General features: G+C 41.7%; 1 protein-coding gene across 9 annotated transcripts in view; it reads right to left on the bottom strand.

Moving 5' to 3' along the window:
* PLCH1 (phospholipase C eta 1) overlaps nucleotides 1-18,692 on the bottom strand; it is a 158,769-nt gene that overhangs the window by 58,575 nt on the left and 81,502 nt on the right. For all 9 annotated transcript variants that reach the window (XM_048865258.2, XM_048865260.2, XM_048865261.2 and 6 more), the window contains 3 exons: nucleotides 13,369-13,612; nucleotides 7,550-7,679; nucleotides 2,621-2,791 (listed from right to left, as the gene is read on the bottom strand). In XM_048865258.2, the coding sequence (XP_048721215.2) occupies nucleotides 2,621-2,791; nucleotides 7,550-7,679; nucleotides 13,369-13,612 (545 nt within the window). The remainder of the gene's footprint in view (nucleotides 1-2,620; nucleotides 2,792-7,549; nucleotides 7,680-13,368; nucleotides 13,613-18,692) is intronic.

The following is an 18,692-nucleotide window of genomic DNA, read 5'->3' as shown; positions in this document are numbered from 1 at the left end:
CCCAGAAGGGCAACAGGAACTCCCCTACCTCAGCTCTGAGCTCTACATGCTGCCTCTGCCTGCAGGCGCCACCCCTGTGGCTCCCATTGGCCTCGCTTCCCAGCCAATGGGATCTGCTGTCCACACACTAAAGATAACTTTCATACACCAGCATCTTAATTTGTTATATGTATGACTGTAGCTCCTAGGTCTCCAAGCCCTGGATTAGGACTTCACTGTGCTAGATGCAGTACAAACAAAGAACTAAAAGACAGCCCTTGTCCCAGAAAGCTTACAGTCTATCCATATTTAAGCAAGTAAGTAAAAGTAGCCTGATTTTCAGAGGTGCTCAGCACCTGCAGCTCTTATAGTCTTCACTCTGAGTTGCTCAGTACAACAATCAAGCCTAAATGTGGATTTCGGTGCCTACATTCAAACAATTCTGTCATAGTCTCTGACCTGAAGAGCTCAAATACAGAGGTTTGTGCATGTTGTATAGCTTATCTCTAATATTTTTTTAAACAAAAAGATACCAGTGCCCTAGCTGGTAAAGGCAATGAAAATGTTGCCTGTTACAAGAAGAGAACTGCTGAGTACTAAACCAAAATTTATACACAAAGAAAAGCCTTGGAAGTACTAAGCCAAAACAAATTTCACAATCTCTTCAAAAATCTTTTTAAAAAAGAAGCCCTGTACAAAGAACATGGATTTTTAACAGAAAAAGTTGTTATAAAGATTTATATTTCTAGGCACACTGCCTAACCCCACTCTGACATAGTCAAGTCAGAATTCAAAACAGGAGATTGTCATCTGATGAAGTGAGCTGTAGCTCACGAAAGCTCATGCTCAAATAAATTGGTTAGTCTCTAAGGTGCCACAAGTACTCCTTTTCTTTTTGTCATAATGTAATACTCCAATAATATTAATTCTGATATATTGCTCATTACTTCACTTCACTTTAGGGATGAACAAAAGATTATATTAAAACTACAATAAAGAAAACACTAATCAATTGTCAGTAGTGATAGCTTGAAGTGAGTCCACTTTATTAACTTCCTGTATAATAAGTAGCTTGAACATTGTAAATTTTTATTAATTTGTAAATATTTAAGTCTTGCTTTTTAAAGGTACAGTAGCTGTTATTTATTGTTTTTAAAGTGACCTAGAGGCTCCTAGGTTGAGGATAAAATTCAATAAACGTATGGGATTTAATTTAAGTTTAAATGAAAAGATGTTGCATCAAAAACTCATTTTAACACAAATTACCGAACTAAAACTAGACAGGCAAATCAGATATGGAAAGTCACAGACTTTAGCTTTTTCTTCATCCTACATTATTTTGTTAAAAACCAAGTAATTGTTTCTACTTTAAAATGTAATTTGTATTGTCCTCACTCACTTTCTAACACGCTTTTCAAACCTTTTGTTTATTAAAGGTCAGATTCTGCCACCCTTACTCATATTGCACCCTCCTTTCAACATAAACAAGAAACTTTCTAAAGGCAAGAGAAGTTTTAAGATACAACATTACAGCACTAAAATGCACTGCTTGTTGGATTACTAACATTAAATGTAAACTTATTATCTGGAAGTCAGTATAAGCCAGTGTGGTTATTTACCTAATATGCCACTTTTCCTCCATAAAAGATCAAAAAGCTCCTGCTTTCCAAAAGCATTTGATTGTACAGTAACTCCTCACTTAACGTCCTCCTACTTAACGTTGTTTCAAAGTTACGTCACTGCTCAATTAGGGAACATGTTCATTTAAAGTTGCACAATGCTGCCTTATAACATCGTCTGGCTGCCTGCTCTGTCCACTGCATGTAAGATTTTGTGGAAGAGCAGCGACTTTACAAGGGAGCATTGCACAAGTTCCTCTTCTCCGCCTCTTCCCCATCCCTCCCAGCACTTCCCTCACTGCCAAACAGCTGTTTGGAGGCGCTTAGGATTTCTGGGAGGGAGGGGAAAGAGCGGGGAAGCACCACGTCTCCACTCCTCCTCCTCCCTCCCAGAAAGTCCTATGCCTGCCAAACTGCTGTTTGGCAGCGCTTAGGACTTTCTGGGGATGGGGAAGGAGCAGGGATGCAGCGTGCTCCAGAGAGGTGGTGGAGTAGGGGTGGGAAAAAGTTGGCCTGGAGTGGAGCGGGGATGGGAAGAGGCAGGCCTGAAGCATCCCCCAACAAAGTCGGCACCTGTTCTTCTCCGGGTAAGCTGCCACTGCTGCTGCAAAGGTGCTTCCTAGCATCCATGCCTGCAGTGGGCTGTGTCTGTGTGGGGTAAGTGTGGGACACTTCCCAACCACAGTACTGTACAGTATATAATGCCTTTTGTCTGCCCCCAAAAAATTTCCTTGGAACCTAACCCCCCGCATTTACATTAAATCTTATGGGAAAACTGGATTCGTTTAACATCGTTTCACTTAAAGTTGCATTTTGCAGGAACATAACTACAATGTTAAGTGAGGAGTTACTGTACTACAGTATTTAATCAGATTAATTTTGTCTTAGCATCTCCATTCCAAATCCTTCATTTTTAGCATTTGCTAGTGTTTACAGCCTGGACAAAGTAAGAGCTAACATTGGTCGCACACTTTTGTTGTGTGTTAAAACAAGACCATCAGCTAAATTTATTATTCTCTTACCTTTTGTTCCATCTTCAGAAACTGAGCAAATTCTTCAACAGTGAGATGATCTTTCTTATCACTGTAGCTCAAAAGCAACAAGTAGAGATCGCGTCGTAATGACATCATCTTGTAAAACACAGAGAATTCTTCAAATGTTAGGGTTCCCTGATTCTCATCTGTGTCAGCTTCCTGAGGAGCAAGAACACCCAAGTAAGTGTGCTGGGAAGGTATATGATGAATTCAGGGAATGGAGCAGAATAGAACATACGTATAAGAAAAGATACACTTTCAATACACTTCAAGCCACATGAACCCACTCATCCTCAACAACGCTAGCAAGCACTTGCTAATGTTACAACAAAATTTAAAGGATTCTTATTGGATTTCTTGGTGGAAATTAAATTGTTTAAGTAAAACGACAAAATCTCAATGAAAAGGCAAATTCTGTCTTTAGATTTCATTGTATTAAATTATTTCATGAGAAGGACTCACATTGGGCCAGATTCTGATCTCAGTTACACTGGTGTAAATCTAGAGTGATCTATTGATTCAATGGAGTCACACTGGATAGCATCAGAATCTTGCCCACTGACTTCATCGAAAGGCAGAATCTGACATTTATAAATGTTCTGTATTATATTACAATGCTAAAGAGATGTCAACATGATAAATTGCAACAATTGTTTAATCCCATTGCCAGCACAGTGTATGTGAATAGGATTAAGTCTGCAACAACAGCTACATTCCATGCAGAAAAATATCTCCACAGTCTTGATTGCTGTTTTAGTTTGTCCTCAGAGCTATTGTTAGAGAAGAAAACAGTACTTACTGTATTATTATTACTGCTTTTTACTTTGAGCATCTGCCTAATAGGATTTGCTTTGGATTTACAAAACATTTGACAGCAGTTTTATAATTTATTTTCTCTTTGATGTAGGTCTCTCCAGTAACCCAAACTCAAGAAAGACTCCTTTCCCTGCTGAGTTTTAGATTGTAAGCAGCTCAAGAAAAGTGAAAGGAAGTTTTAACATCATAGATGGTTTAGTTTCCTATGTGCATCCATGAATAACACCTCTCATTCACAGCATTGCATATTGTTTTTCTTTATGCACTTTCTTTACATTTCAGTTAACCCAGGCCTTATGTCCTGATCCTGCATCAAGATCTGCAAATGAAGATGCCTGCAGCCATGCAGAGTCCTATTAAAGATAGTGCCTCCTTAACTTCTCTGGACAGGGCTCTCCTTTCTGTACAGAGTTCTTCCCAATGTTGATTTGCCCTGAATTCCCTCAGGGTGGGTTCTTCTGTCCAACAGTTTACCCAATAAAATGTGAACACAAATTCTCACTACAGCCTGCATCTCATCTAGGGTTGCCAATTCTGGTTGGACGTATTCCTGGAGGTTTCCTCACATGACATAATATTTAATTGAATATTAATCTTTAATTCCTGGAGACTCCAGGACAAAACTGGAGGGTTGGCAATGCTAATCTCACCACCAATCCTTTTTGTTCTGGGGTCAGCTTTTCCTTCCTCCACCCACTCTCACACTTGCCAGAGTGGAGCTGCCGATCAGCCAGCCTGTAACTACAGTGAACAGTAGCCCCAGTTGTCCAGTTTGGAACTACACCTTCCATTTTCACTTTCCCTTTGAACAAAGTATTCCATTTACCATTTGTTTTAAACACAGTTCTAGGATATGAATATCACTGTACTCTATATAAGTAAACACCAACATGAAAAATACAGCCTCATAATTCCATGGTTCTACACCCCTCTTTCCTTATAGACCAGTTGTCTCCTGGATTCTCTTGCTCTGTAATATATAATCCTCCATATTCAGGGGTGCTGGGAAAATGAAACTATACTGGGGTTAGCTTTCCCAGACTATGTCTGATGGCAAATTTGAAATCTTCTAGTCAGGATATCAGTCGATTCCCTGTAGTCCGCTTCTGGTGTCCTCACTCATGAATGCCTCATAGCAAGATTTACCTGGATCACATACATCTAATATTTCCTGGATTCTGGATAGCAGGTTATCTGTCTGGCATAGTTTTACTATTTAAGTCTACATAACAAAAGGAAGGGGCACATCTTCAGTGGTGCAAGTGAAAACTGGGAACAGGTAGCACAGAGCCCAACTCTGTCAGGAGGAATCATTTAGGACAGGTTTCTAGCTGCTTTGTATCATCAGAGCAGCACAAAGCTGCCTGATCCAGGACTGAGAATTTGGCACAGTGTCTATCCTTTATTATGCATGAATCTGGTAATAATGGAAGTCCACTGGACCCCTTGCATGAATGAGGATGACTCGAGAAATAAGGGCTATCCGCCTGGTCCTCAAGCCAGTCTAACAACAGGATAAGCTTTCAAAATGTCATTCTTTCTTCAACAGCAAGGGTTCTAACCATTTCTGCAACGTCTATGATATGAACCCAGATATAGGCTGGCAGCAACAAAGGAAAAAAATTCAACGTGTTTTTGTCAAATCAAAATAATAGATGGTTCTGGGTTATAAAAAGGTTGCCTGTTAATGAGATCATGTTACATCCCTAGATATTTCTTTTCCATTTGAAAGTGAACTAAAAGGCTTTTTGCCTGTCAATACATGACTTCACAATTCTCTGTTTCTCTTGCAGATGCAGCATTAGTAATACCTAAGGAATCACAGGGAGCTGCATTCATTACACCAGTGGTTCTCAAACTGTGGGTCAGGACTTCAAAGTGGGTCACAACCCCATTTTAATGGCATTACCAGGGCTGGCTTAGACTTGCTGGGGCTCAGAGCCCAAGCCAAAGCCCGAGGGATTCAGCCCTGGATGGCAGGGATCAGGTTACAGGCTCCCTGGCTGGGGCTGAGGCCACTGGGCTTCGGGTTTTGAGCCCTTCCGCACCTGAGGCAGTGGGGCTCAGGCTTTGGCTTTGTCCCCCCTCCCTCCCTTCCCCCCCGCCACCCTCCACCTGGGGCAGTGGGACTTGAGCGGGCTCAGGCTTCGGTCCCCCCTCCTGGGGTCATGTAGTAATTTTTGTTGTCAGAAGGGGGGTCGCAGTGCAATGAAGTTTGAGAACCCCTGTATTATACTATGTTAGGAGTTAGCATTGCTGTCATCTAAATCCATAAACTCAGATCTTAGCACATAAGTGAAGAAGGAAATGATTTTTAGCTACAAGGTAAGAAATAAGATTTGTTTGCTCATTTTAAAGTCTACACATACCCCAAACAAGATTTATGATTTGGGGGCAAAATTCAGTGTAATTTTTCTCTACATCTGCTAGCCAGTCCATACTATTCCCAGGCTTTGCACAGCCATGGAGCGTACTCTGCATTCCAAAGCTTACAGCTGTGCCATGCTGACTGTACCCCAGAAGGCTATGCACATTTGTAAAGGGTTCTAGGATCTTTAAAAAACTTCTGTTTTGTGCAGTGGTCTAGGTTTTGGCCCATAATCTTGGTTTTTCCATTTTGTTTTGCTCATGGTGCACCCAATACATCTTTAGCATCTTTCATTTCCAATGGTGTAAATATTAGGGATGGTCAAACAATGATGAATATATTCTCAGAAAATTTCAAAGTGAAAAAAAAAATTAGTTTTGCTAACTTTAATTTAAAAACAGAAGTTTCTGCAAAAATTGTCATTTCCTTCAAAAAGTCATTTTTCATTTAACATTTTTCTATGAAAAAAATTTCAACCACTTCCGCATTAGGTAGCAGCTCCACTTTGCATTTACACTAGGGTAAGAGCAAAATTAGATACAGAATGATGAGAACAAATAGTGCCCAAAACTGTGTGTCCTTTCTACAATTTGTGTATGTTGGGCCCTTCAGCATGCGGTATATATATCTATATGAAGTTAAAAGTGATACAGTGCAAACAACATGCTCCAAGAGAAATTCCATGGGCTAGAAGAGAGGACAGGTAACTTAGAAGTTCGAACTCCTGGGTTCTATTTCTGGCTTCCCAAATGAATGCTCCATGCTGCCCCCTAGTCATTCTAGTGTCCGATGGGTTCACTGTGTGTGACCCTGGACAAATTACGTGACCTCCTAGCACTTTATTTTGTCCATCTGTAAAATGCAAATAATATTTACCTACCTCACAGGTGTTTGTGAGGCAACTTAATTCATTAAGGGCTAGATAATCCTCTAGTTCAAACAGGAATCCAGAGAGGTCCTGTATTATACAGGAGGTCAGACTAGATGACCACAATGGTACTTTCTGGCCTTATAATCTATGAATCACGGCACCTATGCCACAGCTCTGCACAGAATGTTCTGGGACTTACGCATTGGGGAGACTGTGCCTCAGGCAGGCAAAATCTCTGGCTGGACTCCTCTGGGCATGTGTGTTGAATGCAATCTGCAGTCCATGCATTAGAAAGGAGCAGACTGTCCCCCTGCACCATGATCCCACCTCCTCTTGCCCCTTTCAACTCCCTTTTCAGGCTCTTGCTCCCCTTACTCACTACACATGGGTTTTCTCTTACTGTTAATGAGACACTGGTTTTTGGAAGACAGGCGAGGAGGTGGAGTAATGTTGAAAACCTAATTGAAGACTTCATTCTGTCACGCGTATTCACATTCAGAAGTACTTTAATACATAAGTAGGATCATTGATTTCCAATAAACCACTTATGAAATGGCATACGGTGGGGGACACATACCTCAAAATAATAAAACTTTTCTATCAAGACTGTAATTAATCAGCTGTGAAAATTCCTGGCATGGAGGCTTTTGCCCAATGTCAGCAACCTAGCTAGAGCTAAAGGGTGAAATCACATAGTACAGTGTTCTCTCCATCTCTTCACTTATATAACAACAATGAAATGGAACTGTTTGCTCATTAATCTTTAAAAATACCCACTTTTGTCAGTGACCTCAAGCTTTTCCCCGAGAAGGCAATATGTATTTACAAACAAAATATTGCACTGTGTGAAAAGTACACTGACCTGGAACATCTGTCGCACCTTTCTGCGGGGCAGATTGACATTCAGTTTATGCATCAATTGGTGGATCTCTTCAATATTCAAAAAGCCATCTCCGTTCTTATCAGCTTCCTCAAAGGTCTGTTTCACCCAAGTGCAAATATATTAAGGAAAGGTTAAACTACTTAAAATTAATGTTTTTATCTTGGAGAATTACAAAGGGTCAGGTTCCTCCAGCCTTGTCATATATGACATATGCCAATCAGTCCCTCAGTATAAGTAACGGTGGCAAAATTTGTCCCAAAGTGACAGAATATGGCCCATAGTTTGCATCAAAACGTGTCCACTTCCACACTCTGGGATAAATTCATCCCTGGTGTCATTTCTCTGGAGTCAATAAACCAGATGCTGATCTCACAGCATCAGTGTACACATTAGTGTAACTCTCTTGATTTTCACATTTATTCCAGATTTACACTGGTATAACTGGGATCAGAATTATGATGTCACGGGAACCACACCAGGGATGTGTTTGGCTCATGATTTGTACCGCCAGGAGTCTTGCTCAATGGGCATGTGTATCAGTGACAAAATTCATCTAGTGCTAGAGCATGGAATAAAGATGTCACACAGTGAAATTAGTCTAAATAGATAACTGCAAGACTGCAATTTCAATAAGACCCTTATTAAAAAATTAACAGCTCTTGTTTTTCCATCCTCTCTCTCCTCTAAGTTTAAGCTTTTGTTTTTTCATGCTGCTATTTCACCTTTATATTTTTAATTCTTCTGAAAGCTTCTTCTCCATTCCACCATCACATTCTTAACCATAATCCCATCTACTTAGGTCTCTTCTCCCCTCTAATCATGTTTCCTTCACCCTCTACATATTTCCTTTCTCTTTCATTCCCACCCTTTCCTCCCCATCCCACCTCACCGTCACTGCAGAGTACAGAGGGAGTCAGACATACTTGGGGAAAATAAGCTGAACCATCCTACGTCCACATGTAATCTGTATGCGATGTGGAGTTCAGGGCGGGAGGGTGCTCCCTGACACACAATCCCCATTTTGGTGCTACTATAGGCTGGTGTGGAGCATCCTAGACCTTACAGCCTAGTGCCTAGCTGGCACAATTTGTTCATCAATCTAGGTATTAGGCAACAGGCAAGTGCTGTCCACTTTAGCAGATACACAGGGCAGATGTGTTCTCTGACTGCAGGCTTCCTTACATCCATGGGGACGTCCATCCTACAGACCTAACAAGGTTCCAGGGTCGGAGTTCCCTTAACCTACAGCAAGTCCTTTTGAAAAGTATGGAAATGCATATTCTGTGCCTTTGGCCCCAGCTGCTTCTGTGACCCTGTGAGTTTCCTAAACTTTACAGAACTCCCCTTCCACTCCCTGACCACTGACTTTAATAGCTGTAGGACCATTTGAGATAAAAATATTTAGGAATTGCTTGAGCCATCCCAGTGTTGGGTACAACTGTTCTATACCTGCAGCACTAGGCAAGAATGTTTCAAGAGGCAGAATTACACTCTGATCACTAAAATAACACTCTGATCATTAAAATGGCTCTTCATAATTACAGCACGAGCTTCAAAGACAACATTTACTACATTTTAAATGATAATGCAAGATAATTCAGTAGGAGAAGTGATTCCTTCATTTAAATGCAAGAGATAGGATGGGGTCAGTGTACAAATGCAAATTCCATTTATAATTCCTAAAAGCTTTGGGGAGCATTAAAAATTCGTTAACAAAGTTGAAGGTGGCTTTACCTTGAATAAGGACTTCACGGCTGAGCACATTAAGCCAAAACCTGACCACTATGCTGAAGCCAAACACACAGATTTGACTCAGGGGTTCTCCACAAGGGGTTGGCTCTAGGTCATACGTTAAACTTTTCTGCAGCCACTCCTGTAGCCCTTTGTTCTATACCTCCCAAGGAGGTTTTAGCCAAGACCACCGGCTTACACCACTTCTCCTGACTTCACCGGAAGCTTTCTGTTGCTCTTTTGTGGACCCCAGTAATGTAATCCTTAATCTCTGCAACTCTCCCCAAGAACAGACTCATCATGATAAAAAGTTTGGCCAAATTTAGCTTCCTTAAAAAGAAAAATGATAGAACAATGCTTTGTGATGATAATTTCACAAAGGTAGTTTTCCTTTGGTTTATACAGTTATTCTGGATTTACACTCGTGTAATTGAAAAGGAAATTAAAATCTGGCCATCTGTATTTATTTGACTCAAAAGTAATAACATACAAACTCTCCGATGTTTCAGACATGGCCTACTCCTCCTCCCATAGAGGCAAAGTCCACTCAAATCCAAAATCTTATAAAATAGTTAAGCACCAAATCCAGCTCTCCTGATGGTTAGCCCTTATCCTAGCAGGAATTTCATTGTATTTTGAATATTTAAAAATAGTGCCAACTTCTGACAGAATTTTTTTTGTCTGAGTCCATAACACTTTCCCCCTTTGCCTCTCTTGTGTCTGATTTTAGCTGTTATTCCAGTAGTGTATGTTTAATTCTCAGACACCCCATTGACTTTCTCTGTCACTCTCTCTCTCCCCTGCTACTCCCAACCACTTATTCTCAATTACCTTTCTCCAGCTTACAGGTCCCCCGCTCTCTCTAGCTGCAAGCTTCTACCCTCTTTGGGGATAAATCTACACCTTTGTGGCTTCCATTACAGTCTCAGTCAAGATGGAACTGTAACAGGGTCATTTCATTCTGCAATCTCCCAGCTTTTTCTCTTGCTTAGTCTCATTTAAATCTCTGTTCTTTGCTAATACACTTATTCTTAGGTGTACTATAAACTATCTCAGTGCTGTTATAGTGAAGTAAAGTCTGAGTCTTCAGCTAACCTCAGAGGCTGGTGTATGCATTGAAGGCAGTGAATTTAATAATTTGTGTGTGTGTCCAGCAAGAGGAACTAGACCCTACTGAGAGACGTCTCGGGGAAACTTGAGAACTGGGGTTCACTGATTGTTACCTGCCAGGCAAGATTTGGATGGACAGATTTCTGAGGGGTTGGCTGGCAAGGCAAACAGGCGGGTGTGTCAGGGATCTGACACACAGTATAACAGCAGCAAACCTCTCACTTGCTGAGGCAGAGGGGCAATGCAGTGGCTTACAGTTCTGGGTTTCCTGAGCAGAACGCCATATCCCTAATCCTGTCCTGGACAAAGCTAGGAATGAGGGGCATGGAAGGGACTGCTGGCCACATAACAACTGCAGTGTAGCCCAGACCAGCACCATGCACAAGTCACTAGGAGTAGAATAATGTGTACCAGCAGGGAGTGGGGGTTGTGCATTGAGTCTTCTGCTAAATCAGAGAGAGTATGAAAGCTTATGCTCAAATAAATTGGTTAGTTTCTAAGGTGCCACAAGTACTCCTTTTCTTTATATGAATAATGAGCATGCAGACCACACACACTGAATACTAGTGTACACACTGTAAACCCTTCAAAATGATTCCTGTTTGTGGAAGACCAGCAGAGCAGCCTGTGTGTAACATTTCAGAAGGGCCCAACCCGGGGCAGCCAAATCCATCCAGCTCTCCTGCTACCATCTGAGGAATGTGCCTATGCAAAGCACGACGCAGAATTTGGACCTATCTATCTGCAATTCACAGATTTACACAGTTCCTTTTATTGATTAGGACATTCATTAAGTCACTTTAATGTTTGTAATTATCTGTCCTAAACCCAGTGTACAGTGTAGACCTTGCTGCACTGGCCCCAAAACTAAAGCACACCAAAGTAACTTTTCTGTGTATTGTTAACAAATCAAAAAACAAATCTATTGGGGCAGTTTTAAACAAGTGGAGTGACCCTGCTACTGGAATTTTTACCAGATAATAAAATAGCTTTGAACTACAGAGCCATATTGTGTATTTTGATAGAAAAAGACAGTCATTATGAAAATTATGCAACATTTTGCACCTAATTTTATGTGTAACCACCACCAAATCAGAACACTGAAAGTGAGCAAAAATGTGGACCTTATTGGCCTTGATTGACCAAGGTACTTAAGCATGTGCAAAACTTTAAGACCAAGTAGTTTGTTTGCTTCCATGAACTATTTGCATGCATAAAGTTAGTCATGTGCTTAAGTGTTTCCCTGAATTGGGGGTGTCGTGATCACAGCTTAAATACCTGCATAAACTCAAAACACTTAAATCTAAAATATAAAAGCCTAATTCAATGCTCTTTGAAGTCAAGGGCAGTCCTCCCACTGACTTTAAGAGGCTTTGGATCAGACGCTAAATCCTCACTTCTTTCTACTAGACTTTCACCACTACCACGCACTCCTGCACTCATGCCCCACCTCATTATCTTCTTTTATAACCAGTTCAAAAATTAATAATATGAAACAAAAAACCCTGGAGCTAGCAAAATGCATGTCACACTGAAGCAACCCTGCTTGCATTAGACTGTCAACTCTCTGAGGCAGGGACCTTGTCTTACAACATGTCTTTGAAGAGCCATTGAGACCAATGGCACTACGCAAATAATAAATTATAATAATATTCATATGAGTAACCAAGTAGGATTGGACCTTTTGTCCTTCCTTTGTTTATCCAACTTACTCCTATAAACAAAGTGCAAAGCAAACAAGGAAAGATGGTTTAAACTAGGGTTTTGGGGTGGTTTTTTTTAATTAAAAACAAACAAAATGAAGTGATTGTATTTTTGTTTGACAAATTTTTGCAAACATTTTCATTCCTGAGAAAGGGATAGAGCACTAAAATAATGAGACTGTGTGAAGGGAAAAAAATTCTAACTTTTTAAATTTATTTTCCATTGGAAAAAAAGTCCAAGTGTTACTTTGCATAATTTTCTCTCACTTACAGAAAGTGTTAATTTTAAAAGTGAAGCTTACTTTCTTTCACTTTTTAACTTTTTAAAAAACTTTTCCTCCATTTTTCTAGAGGAAAAGGAGAGGAAAAAAGTATAAAACTAAGAGGTAGACATTTTCCACATGAAAAAAAATTAAAAATGTTGTCTTTTTTCTCAAACATTTGTTGTTTTGAAATATTTTTGGAAAATGAAAGATTTCTTAGTTAGTGAAGTCACTTTTTTAACAAGAAAACCCAAAACATTTAATCAAAAACATTGAGAAACAGCTCCACTGTGACTATCAACCTTTAAATAAAGGGTAATGATGTCAGCTGTGTACATTTTACCATCACCTGTACATTTCTGTCTTTTATTGGTTTAATGTTATTTGAATGCAGTTTTCTGTGATTTATCATCAATTGACCCTTCCACTCCGCACCCGTTTCCCTCCATCCTTCCCCAGCTGGTAGCCTCAATCTCCACAATCTCCTAGATGTCTCATTGTGATTTAAGGTTAACATAGTCTTTCCCCCAAAACGAAACCCTCTCCACTCCTGTAAGATGTGAGCATCTGCTGAGATGTGCTGAGTACCCTCAATGCAGGCTGATCCTCCTTGCCAATGATGAGTGGCCATGACAGACTGCAGTTTGCCTCAGGGAGCGGAGCTAGATGATGACTGGCAGTAGCCACTTAAGCAAGGTGGGTTTAGAGGGTTGGGGGTTCCCCAGGGAGGGGAGACCCAGAGTGTGGGGCTACTGCTGGGGCAGCACCCCAGGATAAAGGGCACTGGGGTCCGGGAGCATCATGCCTGCCAGTGGCAGGAGAGACATAGGCCTGCAGAGGGAGCTCCGAAGGCTGGAAAGAGCTAATTCCCAGGAGGAGGTGCTGCACTGGTGAGTCGTCGCATTGCTACAGTACCTATAACACCAAACCACATAAAACAAATGAGAAAATACCAAAATGAAAGCCAGAGCTAATGTCCTTGAAAGGATATTGATCATGAGTTCTTTGTCGTTTAGCAAGAGAATCCTCATCACTTATTCCAGCCATCAAATACTTAAGTCCTGTGATCCAGGTGCGAGCCTCCTCTGGATTAGAGGTGATCAGATCTAGTGACTCCATGTGGTTGCCATGGTAAATGGTAAAGCAGCAACTTGGGTCAAAGTTCCCCTCAGCATGGCGATGGAATATTTCAGACTGTCGGCCTTCTGTCACTTTGTAAATTGAATCAATTACAACTGCAAGGAAAAGGGGAACAGAAAAATTAAGCTGCTTGAATGTTCATCCAGTTTCTTTGCGTTTTCATATTCGTCTATATTTTTCAAAGTAAGTGTTTCTAAATAAAGGTAAGCTCATAAGCCTTCACACTGGAAAGGGCACTTTGGGTCACCAACTGGCCCTTGTCCAGGTGCAGGGGTGTGTATAAGCAGCTTCCCCTGACTTGCATTCCTGAGCAGCAAAACTGACAGTGCCAGTGATCTCCTGAGTGTGGGATTTATTTCCTGAAATGCCTATGGAGTGCAATCCCCTGCAGAAGGGGCAGGGACTAGATGGAGCACTGCCACCCTCCACCCCCACACTGGTTTCTGCCAGCCAGCAGACATGAACAGCCACGTAAGGGAGTACGCGCTCTATACCATCCACAGAGAGATAAAAGCAGCTGTGCTTGTCAGCAGTGGCATAACGCTCATGGAGATATCCTAGTGTTCCTGTAGGGGAAGTATTGCTCCACACAGTTCCAAAACCAGGACAATACTTGACAATCTCAAACTGGCCCTCTGATATGAAAACACCAAAAGTGTTATTACCTGACCGTTTCCCTGTTTTTTACTAACTACCAAGCCTTAGTGGTAACACCAGACCTAATTACTTACCTTTTACTAAGTAAAACACTAGTTCCAGTAGGCTCAATTTGGGTCCCTGTTTTTGTTTAGAAGGGATGGAGCAGGAGAATTGTTTAAATTAATAACAAATGTCATGTAATAATTGAAAAATAAATATTTTTATAGAAACAAAATGCCACTATGTTCAAATTTACTTCAAAGCAGCTAGAAAAGACATAGATTTCATTTGGTATCTGGCAAAGAAATTAAGCAGGCTTTTCTCTGTCATCCTTCCTCTGGTGTCCCACAGGACAATCCAAATTAGTAATGCTAGGTTGCTTCAAAGTAACTAGCCCTTCCTAAAGAAGGGCAGCCGGAAGAGAAGCTTTTAAAATAGGTAGGTTCCTTTCTACTAAGCTAGACTGGGAATGTCATCCCAAGATAACACATAAGACATCTACATCCTGTCACTCAGACTCCAGGCTCTTCACTGTCCATCAAGCACCTTACTTGAACATTCCATCTGCAGCTCCTAATCTGTATAGCAATGATGCGAGAGTAAACCATAAAAAGGTAATTTTAATACATAGATAGATACTATTACTTAAATGACTGGGGTCATTTCTGCAATTTCTAGGAACAGCTGTATTCTTAACTCTGCTTCTCCCCTACAATTATACAGTTGGACAAACAGTGTGGGCAGTCCATTGTTCCCGATATTTGTTACTTAGGAATAGATCAAAGAATATAAAACAACATTTAAAATGGACTGCCTTCTCTAACTGACTGTAGAGTCTTGTACTATTCAAATAAAATAGTGATGGCCATACTTTGGCATCTAACCAAGTCATACACGCCCATGAGTTTATTTATGATTCACGTAAATTTGGGTCAGCATTTTCACATTGGCCTGAATTGTGTTCTCTGTTTAATTAAAGAAGCAGTGTTTCCTTTTAACTGCAATACTTGGAAAATTATAGACAAAATATAGCAATGACTTACACACTATGCACAAGGAGGTCACTGGAGCTCCCCAGGGTGAAGTCAGTGCTTAATTTGATGGGCTAGGTTTTAAAAAATATATTATTGACTATTTAACTACATTTATAAGACGCCCATCTCTATAGTCTATGTAGCACACTTTAAATCATTTAGATCAACAGAAGTATCACTTACCCCAAAATGGGGAGTGAACACTTCTCAGCACCTTGCAGCAGCCAAACTAACTCCCTTGAAAGGACTAAGAATGGCAGACTACCAGGCAGGGGACTCAACTGTACCTACGAAGTATAAAGCATAAAGATTTACAACACATCACACTGCAGAAGTGCTCTGGTTCACATTTTTGGCAGGAAGACATTCCAGAGCTGAAGGTCCACTACTGACATCATCCTACCACCAGTTAATGTGAGCTCTACTTTTGGGGTTAGACAGGCAAAGTGTCCCTTCTGTAAGTAGGTGCTATGATGAAGCGTAGGGGCAGAGCTGATCTCTGAGATACCTGGGACCTTGACCACATATGGCTTTTGTGGTGGCAACCAGCACCTTTAACTGACAGCAAGTGAATAACACACCAGACTGATTTACTATGGTCTAAGCGGTCTGTCCTTCACATAAGGCAGGCACGCCACATTCTGCACTAGCTGAAACTTCCAAGTGACTCCCAAGCATAGCACATTAGCATAGCCCTGAGGTGAAGAAAGTCTTGGGTGTCACAACAAGGTCTACCTTTGAAAGGAAAGGATGCAGTCTCTTGACCAACTGTAGATAACAGAAGGTGTTTCTGGCCACTGCTGCTATATGGGAACCAAGAAGCAGTGAGTAATGAGTCCAGTCAAACTCCTTGACTGAGAACCGTTTTGAGAATAAGTGAGCAGGTCTCCTCAACTGAGTCCCTAAAAACACTTTCCCCTGCCAAACACACCCATCTTAGCTGAAAGGAGCCTAAGCCAGTTGGTTTCACCCAGGTCCCTATTTAGAGACATTTGTAGTAATACTTCATTGACAAAGGGTCTTGTTTAAATTTGGAGCAGGAGAGAAACAAAATGGATAAGGGAGGCATTTTAAAATAGTATGTGCTTTTATGTTTATGAAATCATTTAAAAACTATTATTTGTACAAGTACTTATCATGCTTCTTTTCCACACAAAGACCTCTCTGATGCCTCACAGGAGGATGAAGGCAACATGAATGCCAGTCCATGTGTGGATCAGTGAGGGCTATTTTTCAATGTTGCTACAGACATCTGAAGCCTTGCCATAGGAACTCGAAGCATCTCTTTTCAAATGTACTCAGCTGTCATCCCCCAGCCCTACAGCGTGGTTCTACACTGAAAAGTGGCGAGGGCCATCCCTACCCATACACAAAGTACGCAGCTGCGTAGGACAGCTCCTCCCCCCGCCCCCACGGGGAGAATGCATAGGGCACCAAAATGGCTAGGGACGGCCCGGAAAGTGGCTATGTAAAATTGGCATCTTTTGGTGCCGTACACAGCTGCGTGCTGCTCCAGCCCCTGCTCCGCCTCATCCCCAAGGTCCCCGCCCCTTCTCTGCCCCAGCCCTGCCTCTTCCCACCCCTGCTCCACCCAGCCCCACCCCCACTCCACCCCTTCCCCAAAGCCCCTGCTCCACCTCCGCCCCGCCTTTTCTCACCCCTGCTCTGCCCCAGCCCCACCCTAACTCCCCTGAGGACTGCAGCAGCAGTCGGGTCCCTGCACTCACAGGGCAGTGGTAAGTGGAGCGACCCGGCCCCAGCCCGCTCCACACCACTGACTCCCAGCCTGAGTGCTCAGGAGTGGTTCCCCCTTGCCCCCCAGGCCGCAAGTCTGGGAGCCAGGGGAGCAGAGCGGAGCGGGCTGGGGACAGGTCACTCCACTTCCTGCTTCCCCGTGGGTGCGGGGTCAGGCCTGTCCTGTACTCACCAGGCGGCAGGAAGTTGAGTGACCTGGCCCCAACCCGCTCCACCGGTTTGTGCTGGGGGGCTGTTTCCCCCCTGCCCCCCAAACCTGCTCCTGCCCCCCCACAAAGGCCTGGGGCCAGTCCCCCACCCCCACAGAGGCCTGGGACCCCACACCTTCCACCCCCCCACCCACGGGGGCGCTGTATAGGGCACCAAAATGGCTAGGGATGGCCCTGAAAATGACTATGTAAAATTGGCGTCTTCTTACACAACAGATTTGCTCCTTGTGCGTCCTCATTCTTGGCTGTTGAGTGACAAAAATAAAGTTGTTTTATTGGTTTTTACTCCTGCTGGACCTGTAGAGCAAACACAGTTAACAGAAGACAAGCTGGATTCTATTTCTTCTTGTGCATCATCAATAGATAATTCACTAAATTCCAATTACTTACACCTAGGGAAACCCATAGGTGTCACCAAGAAAATAATCTGAAAACAATGGGAATACATGGGTGTATTTGATTTAATATAGCCTGCCAAATTGTTGTTAGTGGTGATGATGTGCAAAATGGAATAACCCAGCTTGACATTCCATTTAGACTGAATTTGCAGGGTTGGCAATTGAAATGACCCATAATTTCACTTGGAAACTTAGTGCATTTTAAACAGCACTCAAGGAGAGACAATATACGTGGAACCCCTCAGTAACATTTTTATAGTCACTTTTCAGGGCAGAACTGTGCTTTAAAGATCAATAATGCCAAATTCACTCATCCCTTCTGTTCTTAAATAACAGCAAAAACATGCTGTGGGTATGTCACCTGATGCTGTCGGATTCAATCTGGCCCACAAGCAATCTGTCACCAAACCTTAAGACAGCAGAAATATTTCCAGGATGTTTTTGCCAAACTCCAGTTGAAGCAGTGTTTATAAACACACAGAGTGCAGGGATTGGATATCTGCTTGGCTCTTACATGCGTCACACTCCTTACACCCTCTCCTCACACTGTGCACCAGTATAAGGTCTAGGTGGAATCTGGCTCTAAATAAATGTGATGTGGCCTTTTCACTAAACATGTTAATAATAATAAGGATTTCTATAAATTAGCTTAACATTTCTGGTTCCTTTTCTTTTAAATCTGGAGTTGGATCAGGATATAAGATATTACACAGATTTAAGCTAGTATCTGGACTATTTTAGAAGATGTATTTATTTGTAAGCTCTTATCTTCCCATATGAGGACAGTGTACTAAGGCCAACAGTCTTCTCCTGGTCAATTTATGCCAGATCTATCCTATAAAGTAATTTGTTGGCAATATTACTACATGGTTAAACTGGCATTTGTACTGTACAGTGCATGTATACCAACATGCTACTAAACTGCTAATATTAACAGAAATATGTAATTTTTTCTGGCAATAACAGTGCCTTTCACAATGTATTTATTGTGCAAAAATGGTCAATAAGTGTTTATAAGTATATCACATTTACAAGTATCACTAATAAGAGTTTATAAACTGAAAGATACATACTGTAAAGTACAGTTTTTCTCTATCAACCATGTGAATTCATATTCCAGTGCACAATTATTCAAGCAAT

Source organism: Caretta caretta, chromosome 9 (genome assembly GCF_965140235.1).
Source record: "Caretta caretta isolate rCarCar2 chromosome 9, rCarCar1.hap1, whole genome shotgun sequence".
NCBI lineage: Eukaryota > Metazoa > Chordata > Testudines > Cheloniidae > Caretta > Caretta caretta.
This window is presented reverse-complemented; position numbering and strand designations above follow the sequence as displayed.